This window comes from Pararge aegeria, chromosome 12, assembly GCF_905163445.1.
Source record: "Pararge aegeria chromosome 12, ilParAegt1.1, whole genome shotgun sequence".
Taxonomy (NCBI): Eukaryota; Metazoa; Arthropoda; class Insecta; order Lepidoptera; family Nymphalidae; genus Pararge; species Pararge aegeria.
In genome coordinates, this window is record NC_053191.1 from 2,782,403 (window position 1) to 2,802,194 (window position 19,792).

General features: G+C 37.1%; 1 protein-coding gene across 5 annotated transcripts in view; it reads right to left on the minus strand.

Annotated features, from left to right (window-relative positions):
- Positions 1–1,435: 1,435 nt before the first annotated feature.
- Positions 1,436–19,792, minus strand: part of LOC120627830 (serine protease gd-like) — a 32,974-nt gene continuing 14,617 nt past the window's right edge. For 3 of the 5 annotated variants that reach the window (XM_039895901.1, XM_039895900.1, XM_039895898.1), the window contains exons 4-11: positions 18,223–18,348; positions 16,125–16,209; positions 12,397–12,504; positions 9,855–10,031; positions 8,688–8,855; positions 7,131–7,290; positions 5,144–5,176; positions 1,436–3,577 (exon numbers count right to left, since the gene is read on the minus strand). In XM_039895901.1, the coding sequence (XP_039751835.1) occupies positions 3,381–3,577; positions 5,144–5,176; positions 7,131–7,290; positions 8,688–8,855; positions 9,855–10,031; positions 12,397–12,504; positions 16,125–16,209; positions 18,223–18,348 (1,054 nt within the window). In that variant the 3' untranslated portion in view covers positions 1,436–3,380. The remainder of the gene's footprint in view (positions 3,578–5,143; positions 5,177–7,130; positions 7,291–8,687; positions 8,856–9,854; positions 10,032–12,396; positions 12,505–16,124; positions 16,210–18,222; positions 18,349–19,792) is intronic. The other 2 variants (XM_039895902.1, XM_039895899.1) reach the window with 2 other exon arrangements.

A 19,792-nucleotide genomic window follows, 5' to 3' on the forward strand; every position in this document is an offset into this window, starting at 1 on the left:
CCTAGGCGGCGACGTCCGACGTCCGAAGCATGTCCTTTACGACCATGACGATCAAATAACTACCGACAATGTGTATCAACAGAACACAAACACACAGCCAACGCCCCGATTTCTGACGTCATCCGGACGTGGAACCTTACCACGGAGGCACCCTCGGGTCGACGTCTCCCACTGCTCCCTCTTCTCAAGGTGAGCTTTCGCGCTCGCCCCACTCCCCCGGTGACGCTGTAGCAACCCCTCAGGTGGTTATCGTCAAGTGTCCATCCGAAAATCGATCGGATAGTGTAGAAGTCACATCTACTCTTGGCTTCTCAACAAAGTTAAGCGCTACTTCACCGGAACAGCTTCTATTCCTGTACCAAACTCAAGTTCGGTCGTGCATAGAGTACTGCAGACAATTATGGGATGGCTCTGCCATGTACCAGCTCGATTCTTTGGATCCGGTGGATCGTCGTGCTAAGAGACTCATTGCCAACGACCTTGCAGTCAGTAGACTTCAAAGTCTTAAACACTGTCGCAAGGTTTTCTCTCTATAAGATACATTTCGGAGAGTGTTCGCAGGATGTTTACCCATCTCCTTTCTAACATCGAACTGCGAGGCACCGAAAGAATCTGCACCGTCATGTAGTTGAAATACCATTAACACGTACGAAGTGTATTTTTTTCTCTTCTGCCTTTCTACAGATTAGCACATTTCAGTTGGTTATATATTTAATAAAAGTTAGGGAAACTTAACATTAGGAGAAATAGACTGATGAAAACGGCGGAATTCTTCGCACATGGCGGATGCGGCACCCCCATCTTCTCAAATCTACCCAAAACTCGCCCCGAAAAGGACCGGTGCGGAGAGCAGCTAGCCGCGTACATACTGCTTGCCACAAGTTTTTCAAAACGTATATTGTAAATTTAAACTATAGTATTTTAAAAGAACTCACCTATAATGTTCATTGTTCAAGCTACTGAACTGTGGAATGCACTCCCAATAAGCATACGACAGTCAAGGTCACTAGACATATTCAAACATGCTGTTAAATCCCATTAGCTTCAGCAATAAAGACAACAGTGATTAACTCTTTGAGTATGTATCGTATGTTATTGTATATATTAGTTTATTATTTTTTATATTTATTATTAGTATTTTATGTGTGTAATCTGGATAAGTGTTAGTGTGTAATTGTTCGTAAGTATGTAGGTATATAATAATAATGTATATAATAAATACACCCCACCATTCGGTTTCCCTTAGTTTTCCTAATCATAAGGTTGCCTGGAAGAGATCGCTACTAAGCGATAAGGCCGCCTTTTGTTTCCTACTTTTTAAGTTTCTTGTTTTTTTTAAAGAGGATTCTGTATGTTCTTATTTCAATTGTTGAGAGTGACTCGGCAGGAAGATAAGATACTCAGTAAAAAAAAAAGGTAAAATTAAATGTAAAAGTTATTCATCAAAAAGGTTTTATTTGTAAAATTCACAGACATTTTTATTATTATCACATTTCATTAACAGATGGGTACATTGGACGGAGATGTTCTATTTTTTTTTATTTTACACAATTTAATGCAAAGTGCGGCAAATCTATCCGTGGACCAGAATATGCAAACAGCCAAATGCCAGGTTGTGAACCTTTATTATTAGGTTAAGTTATTTTAGTATTTTAGAGATAAACCACATATTTTCTTTCACAATTTTTTAAAACTTAAAAAGTTGTTTACACCTTCAGTATGAGAACGACCTAAGATTTTGTTTGTTTACATTAAGTCCGCGGACAAATTAGCCCCACTTCAGTTATGTGAAAACATGCAAGGCCCATTTTTTATTTCTCTTATTGTACATGTGTTGGTAGGAATCTACATTGAGAATATACACAAGTGACTGACCTATTTAACAGCTCTAAAATGATGCACAGTCTCATATATGTAGACTAAAATGAAGTCACTTTATCTCCATTTGGTTTAAACATATTCGTATAACTACGTCCAGTTATTAAAATAAGTGTTGCCATCTTTATTTCATAATGGCCCACGTATGAGCTACCGTTTTGTGTGGTGACGGCAGATCGTAATACAGATGTTACCTCTTGCCACTTGTGTCGTACGTGGCGACTGAGGGAATATAACAGAGAAGGGACAATAGCGTCCTCTGAGATATTACCTACTAGCATTTACTGCGTTCACCAACCCATCCGCCGATCGTGGTGATTATGGGCAAAATCTTCTGTTGGGAGAGGCATTTAGTCCAACAGTAGACTATTATCAGTGGCGTGCAATTCGTACAAACGCAAAAGCACTGCCTACCCTAAAGTTGATATGTAACTCGTACATGAGGAGGACTTTTGGCTACTGGCTTTCTTAAGACTGTATGCCTACCCTGGAAAGAAACCCAGTGCAAGCCACTGATTATATAGATGATAATGTAGGTACAACAAAGATGGTCACATTTGTGACAAAACATTTCATAATAACTAATAATGCATTCGATTTCTTGATCCGCAATTAGTTGGTTTGTAGACATTTTGATTTAATTTAGGAGGCTTGTCTTGTCTTGTTTTTTATAAATCAAGCGTCAGAAACTCACTGTAACACAATTACTAAGATATTATACATTACTCATGGTAACAATTGTTACTTGCAGCCCAGTGGGCCACAAAGCAAAATGGTTTCCATCAAGTTCTTTTCGGATTATTTTACTTTGTTTTTCTGAACTCATAATTTCTTATTCTACATAAGGTTTTAATCTACTCTTTGTACTGCATTACAATTAAGTACATACCTACTGACGTAAATAAAATTTAAAAATTAAGTTGCAAAAGTACAAAATCTATATTGTCCTTTCAAGAGATACCTGCTTTTTAATGCTAGAGATGTACCGAGTTATACAGAGTACCAAAAACTGAACCCAGCCGAGTTATGGCATTGACACAGTTCTTTCAATCCTTCGATATTTCGATGTAGTAGATGCATTTCAAATAATTATTATCGCTGACTCAATTAATATTAAAAAAAAAGGAGGAGAAAGTTATTTTTTTAAATTAATAAATTGCAGTCATACTCGAGCATCGAGTCGAGTTTATCGAGTAAGTACTTACGATTAGAACAATATTAATGAGTAGGTACTCGGTCCATCTCTTTATTTATTGAACATGCAATTTTGAAAAGAGCACAATTTCAAAATTTAAAAATGTTCGAACTTAGGTTTAAAAACACTAAATTTTAAAGTACTTGTTATAAATTATTATTTTTGAGTTTATATAAGCGCCAGTTTGCAAATGATAATTACAGAAATTTATTTTTAAAATTTAAGAGGTGTGTTTGGGAAACTATAGGAGGTGTGTTCTTGTCGAGATTGGATGTTCAATAACAATCTAATTTCAATGCAGCACGTTCTAATGGTTACTGCTGATATGATCTCTAATCCAAGGCAAGAATTTGGCAAGATCTGTGAAAACGACGTAATGCGTGGGATCGCATCTGTACTCGTTGTGTCTAGCCACGGAGAGTGAAACCAGACCGCGCAGGTACCAGGTGCCTTGCATCTCGAATACCATCCCGCCGCCGCTGTCGCCGTTGCAGACTGACGTACCTGTCACATTTTACAGATTATTAATATTTTTCTGACTACAAAAAAGTACTTATGTAACTTATAACTGAAAGAAATGTATGGAATTTTTTTTCATTCCAGGTTTAGTGGCGACTGTTCACTAACTTTTCCAAGTAGCCCACTCGCCGTCTTCATAAAAAACGCATAATTTGATAGCGACAGTTGCCAACTCATCGCAAACTATGTGTGAGGAAGACGAGTGGCTACCGTTTTGCAACTGTTGGAAAACTTTGTGAATCGAGCAATGTGCTTCCCATACATTTATTTATGTTCCATGGCCAGCACGTCCCTCATGCGGTGAGTCAGATCGGATAATGGCGTGGCGACGCACAGTGGCGTAAAATCGATTCGAAAAGAATATTTCGTTTTTAATTGTGCCATAATTTTTGATAATGCCATATTCCCTTTAATGTACCATCTTTTCATGCATATGTTCTATACTTATAAAATAGTTTCAATGTGTCACATCTGCTAGGCGTCCGCAGACGATCAATTATAGTTCTTTACCCTACCAGATAAAGGTTATAATATGTTTACTATCTAAACTTAGATGCGTTGACAGGATGTCAAACCAAATATAATGAATAGTAGAAGTAACGTTTTTATTCATAGTATATTAAGTGCTGAATCGATTTTGAAAAAACCTTTTGGGTTACGTAGGAAGAGCGTTTTTTTCTTAAAACTGCCATCGCCAATTATAGGGATTCATTCAAAGCAAATAATATACTATGAGTAGATATAATTAAAAGTGTCCGCCTTGTCTCGACTTTGCTTTACGTGACTCTGTGCTATAAAAGGGCGTAAAAAACATGCCTGATGACTACTTACTCTAAGTAAAAAAGCCATGCTCTAATAAATAAACAGCATGCCTTAAAGTGTCAAAAAATATATCTTTATTATCCTGCACTCGTTTTACTTTTTACAATGTAACGATGGTACCTAAAATATAACTTCTAGCTCCAACTTAATAATAAACATTTGGGATTGGTTGGAACATTTTAAGTTTAAAACGCTGCAGTTTGGCCGCACCTTAAGCGATACACAAGCAACTTTGAATAAGTATATGTATTACATATAATATGGTTATATAAGCGTGCTTATAATGACATGATGTGGCTGTTTGTTAGTAAATAGTGCTGTTTAAGTGCCTATTATTTTATTAGTCTGCGTAATCAAGACTTCGTTTAAAGTTCCAGTTAAGGGTTTTTTTTTAATAGTTTGATTTAATTAGGTAAGCGCAAATACAAATTAATAAACATTAGTCATTGGTTAACTTGTGGTTTAAATTTGAACTTGGAATTGATTTCCAACCTGACAGTTGCTAATTAGTTGCTATCGAACTGTCATCTCCATATAAAAGGGATGAGTATTGATCACGTGTTTTGTATGGAGACGACCGGTTGACAACCGTTCAGAAAAGTTACGCAATAAGATTTCCCAAGAAACAAAAAATCCCCAATTCAACAAGCGCCATATGGTTAGAGATTAGAGTATTATTTAGTATGTTAAAATCTACGCATAATATCCCAATGCTATAATATAACATACTTTTTCTTGTTCCGGTTATTTCATCGGTTGTTCCTGTAATAAATAAATAAATGTAGGAATACGCAAGCAAAGTTGCTAAAAATCTAATTCGATCATGTGACGAATCTTAAGGTTGATAATTTTAACATTACGTTTATATGAATACTGAAATATTGTAATATTAAAATCGTTTCTCTAATTCGAGTTAGATACTTTTTATAATTGGTAGCCCTTACCACATGTCATACTTATTATAGGTAGGTACGTAAGTACTCGATGTGCCAAGAATACACTATAAATTATTAATATGATACACTGATGTACAAAGTGATGTAAAACATTCCTAAATATTGTATCGTATAAAGCAGTGTGATTGCGTACTAACTAATTTAAGCTGAAGCTTATAAAATTTTCTACATAATATTTGTTATATTTACATTGAAGGATTCATAAGGTTTTTTTTAATTCTATGGAAAAATCCTTGCGAGCTTAACTTTTTGCTAGACACGTCGGTCGGGCTATTAAAAGAATAACTGAATGGCCTTACGAATAAACGTGGCATAACGTCGGAATAAAATATTATAGAGAAGAAGGGGAAGGCCATTCCGAAGGTTGGAAGACGACCTAAGCTATATAAATAGAAATAGTAGGAGAAGGAAAACCAATGATGGCGAAGCATGGAAGAACCTGGAGGAGGCTTATGCTATAGATATTCAAGCGAAACTAGTGTCTATACAACGTGTAACAGAATTACGAAATAATATTGAAGAATGCATAAGTATATTTCATAAGGAATCACCCTGTAAAATATGAAATCAAAAACAGAATATTTATTTTTCCATACGAACTTGTGACAACCCTATTGAAGATAAACAACTGACACGCGCATAGTACCTACGCTACGCGACGCGTACCTCATAAAGTGACCCAGTCACATGATTTTAATTTTGCATGTGATGTTACGGCTGTATCTGATTTCGTTCAGTAAAAACTAAGGCAGTTGTTTACTCAAAAACTATTAGGTTTTCGGTTTCACAGATAAGTACATAATGTACCTCTAAAGCCTGCGAAGTATTATTTCGGTTTTCATTTACACGTTGTATAATTAAATACTCAATAAAAAAAAAGATTGTTGTAAATGCTATTAATAAATTAACCGTACATTTAATGATCTTGTCAGTTGAAGTGTGACGAAACAATGTATATGCCACGTTTATCAATGTGTAAAGCCTTAAATGGACGTAACTCATTTTAGAGTCGAAAATTCTGTGCCACTGTTTTTTTTAAATAGTTTTTCGTATAATATTTCGAAGCATCACGCACCAAGAAAAAAGTCATTCGGGGTAACTGAGCCTAGTGAGTGAGTGTGTGCACTGCCTTAATCTTCTGAATGGGTTGTAAGAAGTCGGGGGTTTGTTTCACAGATAACGGACGCACGCCGAGAGGCTGGCTAGATTCGACAAATCTGTGCACTGCAACGCTCGGCGTTGCGTAAAATGTTTATTGGCAATTAATTGAAGTTTTGTATTGTAATAAGTTAAAATAATTATGCTTAGCTAAGATATGCGTTTATTTACCCCACACGAGGGGGTCACTCGCAAGACAGGACAAGTGAGCGCATTACGACTTTCTCTCTTTAATTGTTTGTTGCAAAAAGAAATATTATTAATGTTTTATTTCCCCTTTTCATTTTTAGACAAATAGGTGCTTTATTAGAAAAATATATTTTTATTTCCGTAACCCTAATAATTCTAGCTTGGCTCGGCATAAAAAATGCAAAAGTTCGCACAGTTGCCCCGAATGACTCTTAGTTGTTAAATACGATCGGGACGTTCCGGCACACAGTAGCGTGCACAGAGTTTTTGACCAGAGTAGGCGTTAAATAGGACCTGGAAAGCTCCCCCCCCCCCCCTATATTACTATATAACTTTAGGGTAGGCACTGTCTAGAGCATGTATAAAGTGCACGCCACTGCCGGCATACCCGGTTCTAAAGAATGAAGACTTACCATCCCTGTACCCAGCGCAGTAGGTGTAGTCCCTATCGGTGAACTTGTCAAAGAACGCGCTGTAGGAACGGATGCAGGTCTCCTGGTCCACCACGGGCATCTCCACCAGGGAGAGCTCCTCGGTCGCCACGCCTGTGTCGTCGAAGCCCCAGCCAACCACCTGGAAAAGGGAGACAATGGTACTAATTTCTATTGCTAACCCATCTTTGGAAGTCCGCCATTTCGGATTTATAGTGTAATTAATAACTAACTTATAGTGTTTAGTTATTATTGGAAAAAACATAGTATTGTAACAATAGGAGCCATATAAATCACTTTTAATATATAAGTATAACGCCATAATTTTAAGTTGGTACATTAAAATATTGCCTGTCGATGCTCGCATGTAGTTATTTGGCAGCAATCTCGATTTATCTCAAAGAAGGTTATCAAAATAATGCTAGAATTTCCAAGCATCTTTGAGAAAGGTTTATTAATCAATAAATATAAACGATATCGATTATTGCTAGGTGTCAGGAACCCAATCTTTAAACGGTAGCTGGTTCATTATGGGAAAAATCAAAAACGATTTCAATTTTATGGTTTGACGAATTAAACCATACGTTTGAGATTGTCTAAGGAGTACGATTTTCATCAACAGTTGCCTGAACTGCTATTACAGTTATTGTGAAGCAGTTGGCGATATAAACTCAAGTGTCACAGCGATGGAGAGAGCTATGCTCGGAGTATCTCTACGTGATCATATCAGGAACGAGAAGATCCGTACAAGCACCAAAGTTACCTACATAGCTCGAAGCAGAAGTGGCAGAAAGTGCTGAGGCTACCTCGCACTGGTCGTTACCAGCGTTGGTAGACCCCCGACGAGGAGGACTGCATGACCTATTTCCAGCAGTGGACATCCATTGCTTTACGTGATGTTGACGGGATGAGTACTTTTTGTTCATGATCAACCACAATGACACAATTATTGCAATAGGATACCAGGGCTACAGAAATGCAAGTCGACACACCACACTTTTTTTCCGTACGGAGCTTTTCCCGCTGCATTCGACTGAGTAATTAATATTTTTTGATTAACAACAAAATGTGCTTTCAGTTATTGGGTTAATTGATTGCGTCAGTCATATTGCGGAAGCTGAATGCGGATTTCGGTTTTTATTCTACAATAATTTGTTTTCAACTTGCTTGATTTATTTTTAACACGGCTCACCTACTGAGATAACCTTAACAGGATTTGGCAATGAGATAACGTGCATTCCAGAGACGGCCGTTCATATGACACTGTTAATACTTACAAAAAAGCAAAGCGATTAAAAATTTCCAGCTACCCCAACTTTTAGGAGAGGTCTACTAGACAAAATGAAACGAGTCTCAGCGAGTCGCAGTTTCAATTATCTTCATCATTAAAAGATCTGGTATGGTGAGACTTGGGAGGCTCTTCATTTTAAGCTCACCTAATGTTAGGTGAGCTTACAGATAAGGGCAAACTTATAGTGGTACTCGGAAATACCCCACAAAATATTTATGACCAGTTTCGATGGTTGTACAGATACTTACTGAACCCTTCTTTCCGATGACATTGCTCAAGGGCATCTGGTTCTCCGGCCAGAGACAGGCCGCCCTCACGAACTCGGTGTATTCAACTGACTTCCGCATCCTGAGGATACTCAGATCTCTGGCGAATGGCGTCTTGTTGTACTCTGGGTAAACGCTGATATCCGCCACCTGAGGAAAATGTTGTGACTTATTTATTGAAGCAAAATTTTTGGCCTTTTGGCATGAGGGCATAGTCTACCATCTCTATAGGGAAGCGAGACAAACAATCCGTTATTAGGTTTACTTATTTTTATAGGCATTTATGTATTGTATCTTAAGATTGTTTTTTGTATAGTGAAATTCTTGTAAAATAATTGATCTGATCTTTTGCTGAAGGAAATAAATAAATATAATAAAGTAAATATGTATAAAAAAAATCGGAGGAAAAAAACCTACTTAGCTGACACAAATTAATGTATTGGAAACCTTAGAAACCTACAAGATCTCCGGAGGTTCTAAGATTGTGCTGCCCGGAATCCTTTATTATACATTGAGGATTACGTAAACGATAAAAAAGCTTGGGGTGTGGCTATAACTATGTAGCTCTTTTAATAATTTTAAATGGCAATGTTAGACGGTGATAACAAAAATGACAGCCGGCCAAGTTTGTTGTAAACTTCTTTACTTAACCTAACTTTAAGATTACGAATATGGTTATCGCCATTACCTCACTACCGTGTACAATTTTTATGAACTTTAAGCAGGGATTAAAAGTGCTATCTTTGAGCCTACTTAAATGAAGAAATTTTTCATTTTAATATTAAGAGGTTTGAAAGGTTTATTGTGCTCTACACGTTGGACTCGAAGTCTTTGGACAGACGATAAGAGGAGAGGGAGTTTAAGGAAAGTCAATATAGGATTGTCAAGTCAAATAGTCCGCTTTTATATCCGGTCAAATGAAAGGAGTTGGTATAGGAGTGTCCCAGCTCAATGACCTTGTATAGGAACACAAACAAGGAGCTAAAATCTATTCAGTGCCCATCAGGGACTTCGAGATGCAAGTCAATGTGGTTTGTGGTATTAAATGGAAGGAGTTGGTAAACAGATGCTCCAGCTCAGAGATGGAATGACCTTGTATAAGAGATGTAGTAGTCTGAGAAACCAGCCCAGGAGTAAAAAATGCCTTACGAATCTGATCTCGACGCCTTCCACCGAAGTTCTCAGGTTATGCTTGCCGAGGTAGATGGTGAGCGTGTTCTTGTTGACTGGCTTGGAAGAGTTCTTGCGGGTCACGCAGTGCGCTGCTGTGATCACGTGCTTGTGGGACACCAGAGTCCCACCGCAGATATATTTGCTGTCTACCGTCTGAAAAAAGATGCCGCAGATTATTATTTATCCACCTCAGACGTCAATAGCATATAACAGGCCACTGAGACAACACCCAACGGGAGGGTTTGCACACAATCAATACGCTGGGCTAACTGGTGCCTAGAACACAGGTTAATTCCTAGCTTAGGGACAGATGTTTTTGTTCCTTTCTTTGAAAACTTTGTTGCATACACACATTTTATACAAAGTAAACACATATACGGAAGAAACTTAGAATAGAAAATAGGGCGTGCAAAGGCGGTCTTATTGCTGAAGCGATCTCTTCGAGACAACCTTTGACTTTAGGAAATACGAAGGAACTGGTTCACCTGTTGATATTTTTTATTTTGTGTTAGACGATCGTTTAGTTTACTCGAACAGAAGTGTCAAATATTGTGCCTTTTTTGTTTAATAAACGATATTATTATTAAAAAAAAAAGTCACCGGCGCGGCGTAAAGCGTTGTGTATTATATTAAAAACGGCATTGATTCAAATACACTAACAACTTAAAATCGTTGCCCGAATTTCTGCCGGTGAGCTAGCTTTATTTATTCAATAATAAAACTGGTTTGAAATCAAATTAAATGTTTTTGGATCACCTTTGGTATTATGACCTTCACGTTTAGGTTAGAACTTATACGCTATTTTATACATGTTTATAGGATTGCATCATATTTAATCCTCAATCCTCAAAAGCCTATAACATCCCACTGCTGGACTAAAACCCTCTCCCTGAGAGAGGAATTGCCCAAAATCACCCGCCGGGCGGATTGGTGATTGCAGTACTTCGTGGTGGTGTCACAGTAGAATAATTGTTAAGTGAACAATTATACTTAACAATTATTCATTGTAAAGTCAAATCTCCTGAGAATGCTCCGGTTTCCGAGCGAAACGTGCGTAGAGGGTACATTGCCGAAGATCGGTTTGGCGTGGAGTATAAGGATTGAAGAAATCATAAATTACACCATACAGATGCTCCTGCGTTTCGCGGACTATAGCAAATTAAGCTGAATTTTCATAATATGAATGAATATACTTTTATTGTACACCACAAATGTGTGTTTTCAATTCATGGAATTAAATTTCACTTGCGGTGAAGGTGTAGGAAAACATCGAGAGGAAACATGGAGGCCTGAGGTTTCTCCACAAAGATCTACGAACGTTAAACTTTTAATAAAGTTTAAAGTTTATGCCAACGCAGATTTTAAATAAAAATTTCGGGTTTACAAAATGAACGAATATTACAAAAAATTATGCCAAATTAATTAATTGCACCCGCATTTTAATTAAGCATAATCAAAATAAATTAATTTCAGCCTCAAATTAATAGTTTACTACTGTAATTATTTTTTAATCAATTGATGAATAATAGTCCAGAGTTAGGTTAATTTGACAATTTGTTTTATAAGGTTTTGGTGTGGCCTTTGTTCCTAATAACAACCCTGCGTTCACTGGTGCGAGGTCGCCATTCTAGCACTCTGGGACCCCAAAAGTCTATAATTTCCCAAAGCTATCCGCCCATCGCTTTTTGGCTTCGCGATGCGTTGATCTATGTCGGTAACTCTGGTTCTTCTACGGATCTCCTCATCCTTCTACGGATCACGTAGAGATACACCGAGCATAGCTCTCTCCATCGCCCGCTGAGTGTTTCTGAGCCTTCTTATGAGCCTATTGACGGCCGATTGGCGCAGAGTGCAGCGACCCTGCTTTTATTTATTTATTTATTTATACACTTTATTTGTACACAACAAATAGTAAAAAAAAACAATGGACACAACAAAAATAAACTTAAAAAGTAGGATACAAAGGGCGGCCTTATCGCTTAGTATCTCTTCCAGGCAACCTTAGGATTAGGAAAACCAAGGAAAACCGATTGGTGAGGTGTATTATTATTATATACATACTTACGAACAATTACACACTAATACTTATCAAGATTACACATATAAAATACTAATAATAATAATAAATATAAAAAATAATAAACTAATATATACTAAAACATACTTAAATATGAGTAAGAGTTAATCACTGTCGTCTTTATTGTTCAAGATACTGCTTCCTGAGTACAAGGCCGTGGGTTCGTGGGAATCAACTGGAAAATGTTTGTGTGATGAACATGAATGTTTTTCAGTGTTGGGTGTTTATATTTTTACATGTATATGTGTTTATAAGTATGTATGTACATTATTCTTAAAATCGTCATCAGTCATCTTAGTACCCATAACACAAGCTACGCTTACTTTGGGGCTAGATGGTGACGTGTGTATTGACCTATTATAAATAAATATATATATATTTATTTTTAAAGTCATCACTGGCAACACGTATGGTTCTAAGTCTTTAATATAATGTATCTACCTGAATCTGGTACAGAGCTATTTGCCATGGCCACTGTCCTTCCAACGTAGGCCTGCCGTTCACCACCAGGGGATTGGCGTTATTCCTTATCACGATACCGCACTGATCCTGTAATAAAGAACGAAACATATAAATAATACGTTAGACGATAGATTCGCGCAGAGGGCGGTGACCCTGCTTTCTGAGTCTTTGCGGTGTGTTTGATTCCTAAAATTGAAAAATGATTGTGTGATGAACATGAATGTTTTGTAGAGTCTGGGTGGTTATATGTATATTTATGTATATAAGTATCTAATCAAATCAAAAATATCTTTATTTGCTAACTATTGTTTATTCTAATTAATATGCTCACATTTTACCATAGGACTATGTCTTGCAAATATTTTATATTAATATTTATTACAAATTAGAATTATTATTTATCTGTATATTATAAGTAATTATGTCTATTATATTCATAGAAATATTCATCAGCTATCTTAGTACCCATAACACAAGCTACGCTTACTTTGGGGCTATGAGGCGATGTGTGTAATGTGGGAGTATATTTATTTATTTATTAATTAAAGTTTCCGAATATATGCCATTTATTATTAATTATTAGGCTTATCATAAGAATTGAGTAATCACAAGTAACAATATTAAGGATGAAATAAAATATAGAATAAAAATAATAAATTTGGAGGTCTTAGATCTTACCATTGTAAAAAATTACTCATAAGAGTATTTATCAGTTATTATAGTATCCATAACACAAGCTACGCTTATTTTGGGGCTAGATGACGATGTGTGTACTGTCGTAATACGAGTATATCTATAGATATAAAAATGTTATGTTGGTTTGTATACTCTTCAAAAACTCAAAAAGTTCTGCACCGATCGAGCTGAAATTTTAGCGTGATATATAATACGCATCAAGGATTGTTTTTATCTATTTTTCTCAACCATTTAATCACAATGTGTCACAGCGAAGCGTGGCAGGGTACAGCTAGTTTATTTATAAAACTATTCGTTGATACATGTAGGTTTTAACAAATACCCAAATAAACCCAATCCGGGAAAGCCTCCAGATACAGGATGGTTGATTATCCTTACTATGGCTATATCCTTACTTTATTATAAATGTGATTGTAGGGATGTAACGCTTTGACGCAAAAACTACTCAACCGATCGTCATGAAACTTTGTACACATATTCTTGGGGGAATAAGAAGTAACATAGAATTTGTATTGACAAAAACGAATAATATTCTACAAAAAAGTTCAATAAATTGCTACTTCAGTGCAATCTAGCGTTCGCTAGTGAAGTTCATAATTTATCATAAACAATCGCGGACGATGTCGCGGGCGAGAGCCAGTTTTTATATAAATAAATAATCGATTGTTTGTTAATCGCTTATTTAACGGTTCTTTGAATTTAGAAAAGATAAAATAAACACGGAACTGTTATTAATATGCGTAGGCCATTGTGAGACAATTTATTCCACTTCCTTATCACGCTAAATGATTGAAATCATCAGCTTATCTTTTAACAACTGACCGCAAAATATGTAAAGGCGTGTTAACTATAACAGGCGTATTGTATTACAAGCGGTCCCTCGCGACTTCTTCTGCTTACACTCGTAAGTCAACCTTAAAAGATGAAATTGTTCGTAATATTTTGGATGCTTCTGGCTTGCTTTATCAGATAAGTATCGATTTTCCCCGTCGTATTCCGAGATACCCTGTAGCAGGGCTAACAAAAATTATATCCACCGATTGTATTCCCTTCCAGGGGATATAATTAACGTGTCCACCTGCTAAAGTCAAAGTCAAAGTCAAAAATATCTTTATTCAAGTAGGCCCATAGGTGGCACTTTTGATGCATACATAAGAATTACACGGTAGTGAGATGATGGCGATAACCACATTCGTAAACTTATAACTAAAGCTACGAGGGTTCCAAACGCGTCCTGGTCTAAGAAGAAGCAACAAACTTAGCCGGGTGTTTTTTTTTTGTTATCACCATCTCACAATGTCATTTTAAATTATTAGAAGAGCAACCTGGTTAGAGCAATAATTTACACCCAAGCTTTTTATCGTTTACGTAGTCCTTTATACTATAAAAGGACTTTTCTATAAGCTTACGTTTAATACAAACTTTGAACTTCTTAAGAGACATCTCCAAGATGTCAATGCTAAATCGCGGGAACATGGAATAGGAGAAGTCTACCCCTGTTTATTAATACACATATATTATTTGGATATTATTTCCACTTGTGCGCCAGTGCTCTGAGAGTTGATATCTGTGGGAGAAGATAATTTTTTATACTTTCCCGGGGAGTTAATTGTCTCCTTAATTATCCAATACCAACCTAGGCCAATTTTCACCTATTAACCGAACGACTAATGTTTATTAATGAAAATACAGTGTATCGTTGGTATCTCTAATGAATTAAATAAATAAATAAATAGGCATATGCTGTCGCGGACATTTTTCACTGTTTTTTTATTTATTTAATTTTTATTTTATATACTACGATAATACACACATCGCCAGCTAGTCCCAAAGTAAGCATAGCTTGCGTTATGGGTACTAAGGTGACTGATGAATAATTTTATGATTAATAAACAATATTAATATACAAATATACACCCACACAAATAAACATCACACAAACATTTTCCGGTTGTGGGAATCGAACCCACGGCCTTCGATTCAGAAAGCAGGGTCGCTGCCCACTGCGCCAATCCACCGTCAAATTTTGAAACATTCTTTATTGGTGCTATGCTGCTATTGGTCTTAGCGTGATGATACCTATAGCCTTCCTCGATAAATGGGCTATCAACTGCGAAATGAAATGAAATGACTAACCACGTGTTCGAGAAACACTACTAAAGTAGAGTGGTTTTTGATGCTTCAATATTAGTCGTGTTCGCGGTTTCTGGTTGTTCTTAATTCTGTGGTTTCTACGTAACATAATCAATTCCGATAGACTGTGAGTTATTAAAAACAGGTTTTTTATTAAAAATGTTATTAGTATCGCAAGGGGATTTACCTTATACCTACCGTCTACCTGGTAGTAATTTATTAATATTCGACATCGTTAATTGAATTCAACTGGATATTGTTTTTCGGATGCCGGAATGTTTTCTTTCGTTTCGATTATATTCAAATTTTTAATATCATCACACATCATAATCTACAGGTTCCACTGCTGGGCTAAGTTTAGAGCATATAAAAATTTTCTCTCTGTCAATGAAATTCTGTCGGTTGCAAAATTATTATACCTATGCATTTTAAGTAATTTGTTTATTTATTCTTTAAAATAATTGTTTTAGAAAAATATAACCTAAAATAAACTAATTAAAATCTAAAACTTCTTCGAAACCACCGCAGCGAGGCACAGTTCCTAAGATGCTGGCAGCATTGCCCCTTCGGATGGCCAAACTAATTCGTTGGCCAAGGTAACTGCCCGCTCTAGAATCACGGGTAGACTCGGTAACCCTTTTCGATAATTCTTTGAAAAGAGCTCGTGCCTCCGGACCCCACGGTCCCAAAGTCTCTACTCCAAAAGGCACAAAAATGAAGCTGCTATCCAGGTTGTCATATTTACGCCTTGGCCTGCTCGGCGAGGTAAAGGTATGCATTTTAAATTCATTATTTTAGTTATTACGTTTTGTTAGCTAAGTTACTTAAAGGATGATGGGACTGGCATATGCGTGTTGGCGTACGTAAAAAAAACTTACGGATTGCTTTTTGTTACCGCTGCCGAAATTTCCAATGGAAGGTAAGGTGGCCGGGCCTGGTGACCAGTACTCATCCGGATCTACCCTGAGGGAAGAAAAATACATATATGTCTTCGATTATGTTATCGTTTATATTATATTGATTAAAAGCGGTGATATTCCAGTGGGTAGGACTTCGACTTCACTTTCGGGGGGCCGAGTTCGAATTCCAGCACGCACCTCAAACTTTTCTAAGTTATGTGCGTTTTAAGTAATTAAAATATAACTTACTTCAACGGTGAAGGAGAACATCGTGAGGAAACCTGCATGTTTGTTTGTTTGTTTGCACACACACATTTTATATAAATTAAACACAAAAATACAGAGGAAACTTAAAAAAAATTGAAATAAAATAAATAAATAATAATAAATATACTACGACAATACACACATCGCCATCTAGCCCCAAAGTAAGCGTAGCTTGTGTTATGGGTACTAAGATAGCTGATGAATATTTTTATATGAATATAATACACATAAATACTTATAATATACAGATAAACACCCAGACACTGAAAACCATTCATGTTCATCACACAAACATTTTCCAGTTGTGGGAATCGAACCCACGGCCTTGGACTCAGAAAGCAGGGTCGCTGCCCGCTGCGTCACTCGGCCGTCAAAAATAGAGCGTGAAAAGAGCCTGAGAGTTCTACATAATGTTCTCAAAGGTATACGGTCTTAACCCCTTCTCATTGTGGGAGGAGACCCTGTAGTGGACCGGTAATGGGTTGATATGATGATGATGACGCTGGCCAAATCCGAATTGGTGGACTTCACACGCCTTTGAAAGAATTACAGATAATTCTCAGGCATACAGCTTTCCTCACGATTTTTTCGTTCATATTAAATTGCTTAGATTAAACACGCACATAACTCTGAAAATTTCAGATAGAACTCAGACCACCTGGTTATCACCACCATTTTTGTTCGCCGCTCACAAAAAAGCTGTTTTTTGTGAGCAGCGAACAAAAATGGTGGTGTTCATGCAAGTAACGTTTCAGAACACTCCGTTATGAAGTCGGTGGAACACAAATAGTCAGTTTAACATATTTTCGGTGTGTATCAGGAACCCAAGGTTAGGTGACCCCCCCCTGGTTCCCGTAAGGCTGAAAAAAATTATATTAACAATGATTAATTACTACGTACAACGGACGGTTCCGGCCAACCAAGTATGGAGATAAGCCCAATAATAGAAGAAGAAGAAAAACAATTATTAATTAACAAATTAAAGGCGTTAAGTTTGTTAATTAATCTATTGTCGGAGCGTAGGTACGGGATAATACGAGAAAAATGGGAATCACATGCTTTAACTTGGAATATCATATTTAGCAAAGATCTTGGCCACCCTGGTGTACCCATACATAATATGCGATGAGTTGGCAAGTGTCACTATCAAAACCTACGTATTGTACGAAGACGACGAGTTGGCAACTTGTTGGAGAAGTTAGTGAATCGGGCAGCTGTGTGACGATCTTGTGATGATTTTTTTTTGCAAGGTGCTTTTGACATATCATTGGGTTTCTAAAGGTTGACGTTCGAGATCACAGAGGGTGTGACTACTGAGAGATGAGATGCTAATTTTTCTGGTCTCTCCATCTACTTATTCTCACCAAGTACCGTCGCACCTCAAATTTTACCAGACCTGGCAAGCATATGGAGCACGGGCAAAGTTTACTCCCGTTTGACATTACACGTACGTTGCGTGCACTTCATACATGCACAAACGCACTGCCTACCCAGTACCCTAAAGTTATTGTATTACTAATAAATGGGAAGGATTTTTTCAAATTTATGCCATCTTAAATTTTTATGCACACCCTGGTCAAAACCCTGTGCAGGCTACTGCAACGTGCGGATGGTGGATAAAGCTGTGGGAGAATATAAACAAATTGTCCTTATCCCGTGGAGTAGATTTGTCATGTCCGGGCTAGCTGTGCTATTCGGTCTATGGGGAAATCCTGTACAAGTTAGTTTGGCCTTGTCCAGAAACCAAACGTGCTGCTTTGGTCGCTTTGTTTCAGGTCAAATAGAAGAAGGGGTTGGTAGTCAAACCTACCTGTCATCATCGTCATCATCATCCTTGGGCCTGCTGGGATAGGATGGGCGCGGAGTGAACTGCTGGTAGCCTGTGGTGGTGGTCCGCCTGTCTGATACGCTCTGTGCCGGGACTTGGCCACCACCGCTGTTAAGAGTGGTGTTAATAGTTGTTAGCTACGTTCCAGAAGGTTCTAAATACAAGAAGGCCAGTTGGATAGGTGTAATAAACGTTGGGGTAGTACCGTATTCGTAACAATGAAACCTTTTTAAAAAATAACTATTTTTTGAGTTTTTTTTTTAATTTTAATCTCGCCTATAAACCGCCATCGCCATTTGATCAATACTTTTAGAGAAATTACTGTATTTGTTATAAAATTACGCAGTGACAACCATAACATCGCATTTAAGTTCGCCGTAAATGATATGTGCCGTTTAGCAAACATTACCGAGCAAGACAATTTAGTAATAGTTTTTAGGAGACAAGAGTTCTCTTATCATTTTATAAAAAATCTCATGAATCAAACTACAGTCAGAGTTAAAAATACAAAAATTCAAAATTCAAATTTCATTTAGTAGGCCTAATATACGCAGTTTTTAAACGTCAGTTCTGTCTGTGTGTAGTGACTCTACCATCGATTCGGAAGGCAGATTCTACCGAGAAGAAGCCGGCAAGAAACTCAGCAGTTAAAAATAAACGTTATTTTTTATTAATGTTTTTTGGCTGTGTGCCGTGTGATGACGACGGATTAGAATATATTAATTCCTTAGCAATTGTGGTTAATTTTATTGTTTATGTTATGTAACTAAGTTGTGGAAACTTCATTGGTTTATGTGATATAAAAATACGGCATTTCTTTTATTACACATAAATAGTACTGTTTGTTTCCATTGAAAAGCTCATAAGTAATTATAAAACACCCCTCAAGGTGGGTGATAATTTTCTTTCGTTACTTTTTTTAGGTGGTGCCCTACCAACCAGCCTTTTAGAGAACCCAAGATAAATTCTCGGGTGGAAATATAAGTAACGCTAACGTCAAAGTGACGTGTGATTATTTGTACACTCGTAAAGGCAAAGAACAACCGGACAGAAGTAAAAGTAGGTGCTGTAGAAAAGAGTTAAAGACAATTTAAAATACATGCTCGTTCAAATTTTCTGAAAAGTTATAGATGTCGCAAAATAAGAAGTCAAATCTGAACTTGCAACCATGCGGTTTGCCATTTACGCATTTTTTTATATCCCAATACAAGTTGGCCCTTCTCACCTGGGTACTACAAGGTGTGAATGATGCAGTCTTAGATGGTATCGGGATAACCTGTTATGGCTGTTATATTAAACTTTACGCGTCATCGTTTCGGAACGCTGAATTTTTGTCAGTAACCACGGCCGAAGCCAGACTAGACCAAGCCAGGGAAAATTCCGATTCAGAAATTATAAATTGCCAAAATTTTCCCCTGCCGGGAATACAACTCTGGCTCCACGAACTTAAAACCACAGAGCTCACAGCTTGGCCAGGGAAGTTGCCAAATACGTATGAGGTATGTATTGATAACATCCTGAACTGAAATCAGTTTGCACACGCCTATTGTTC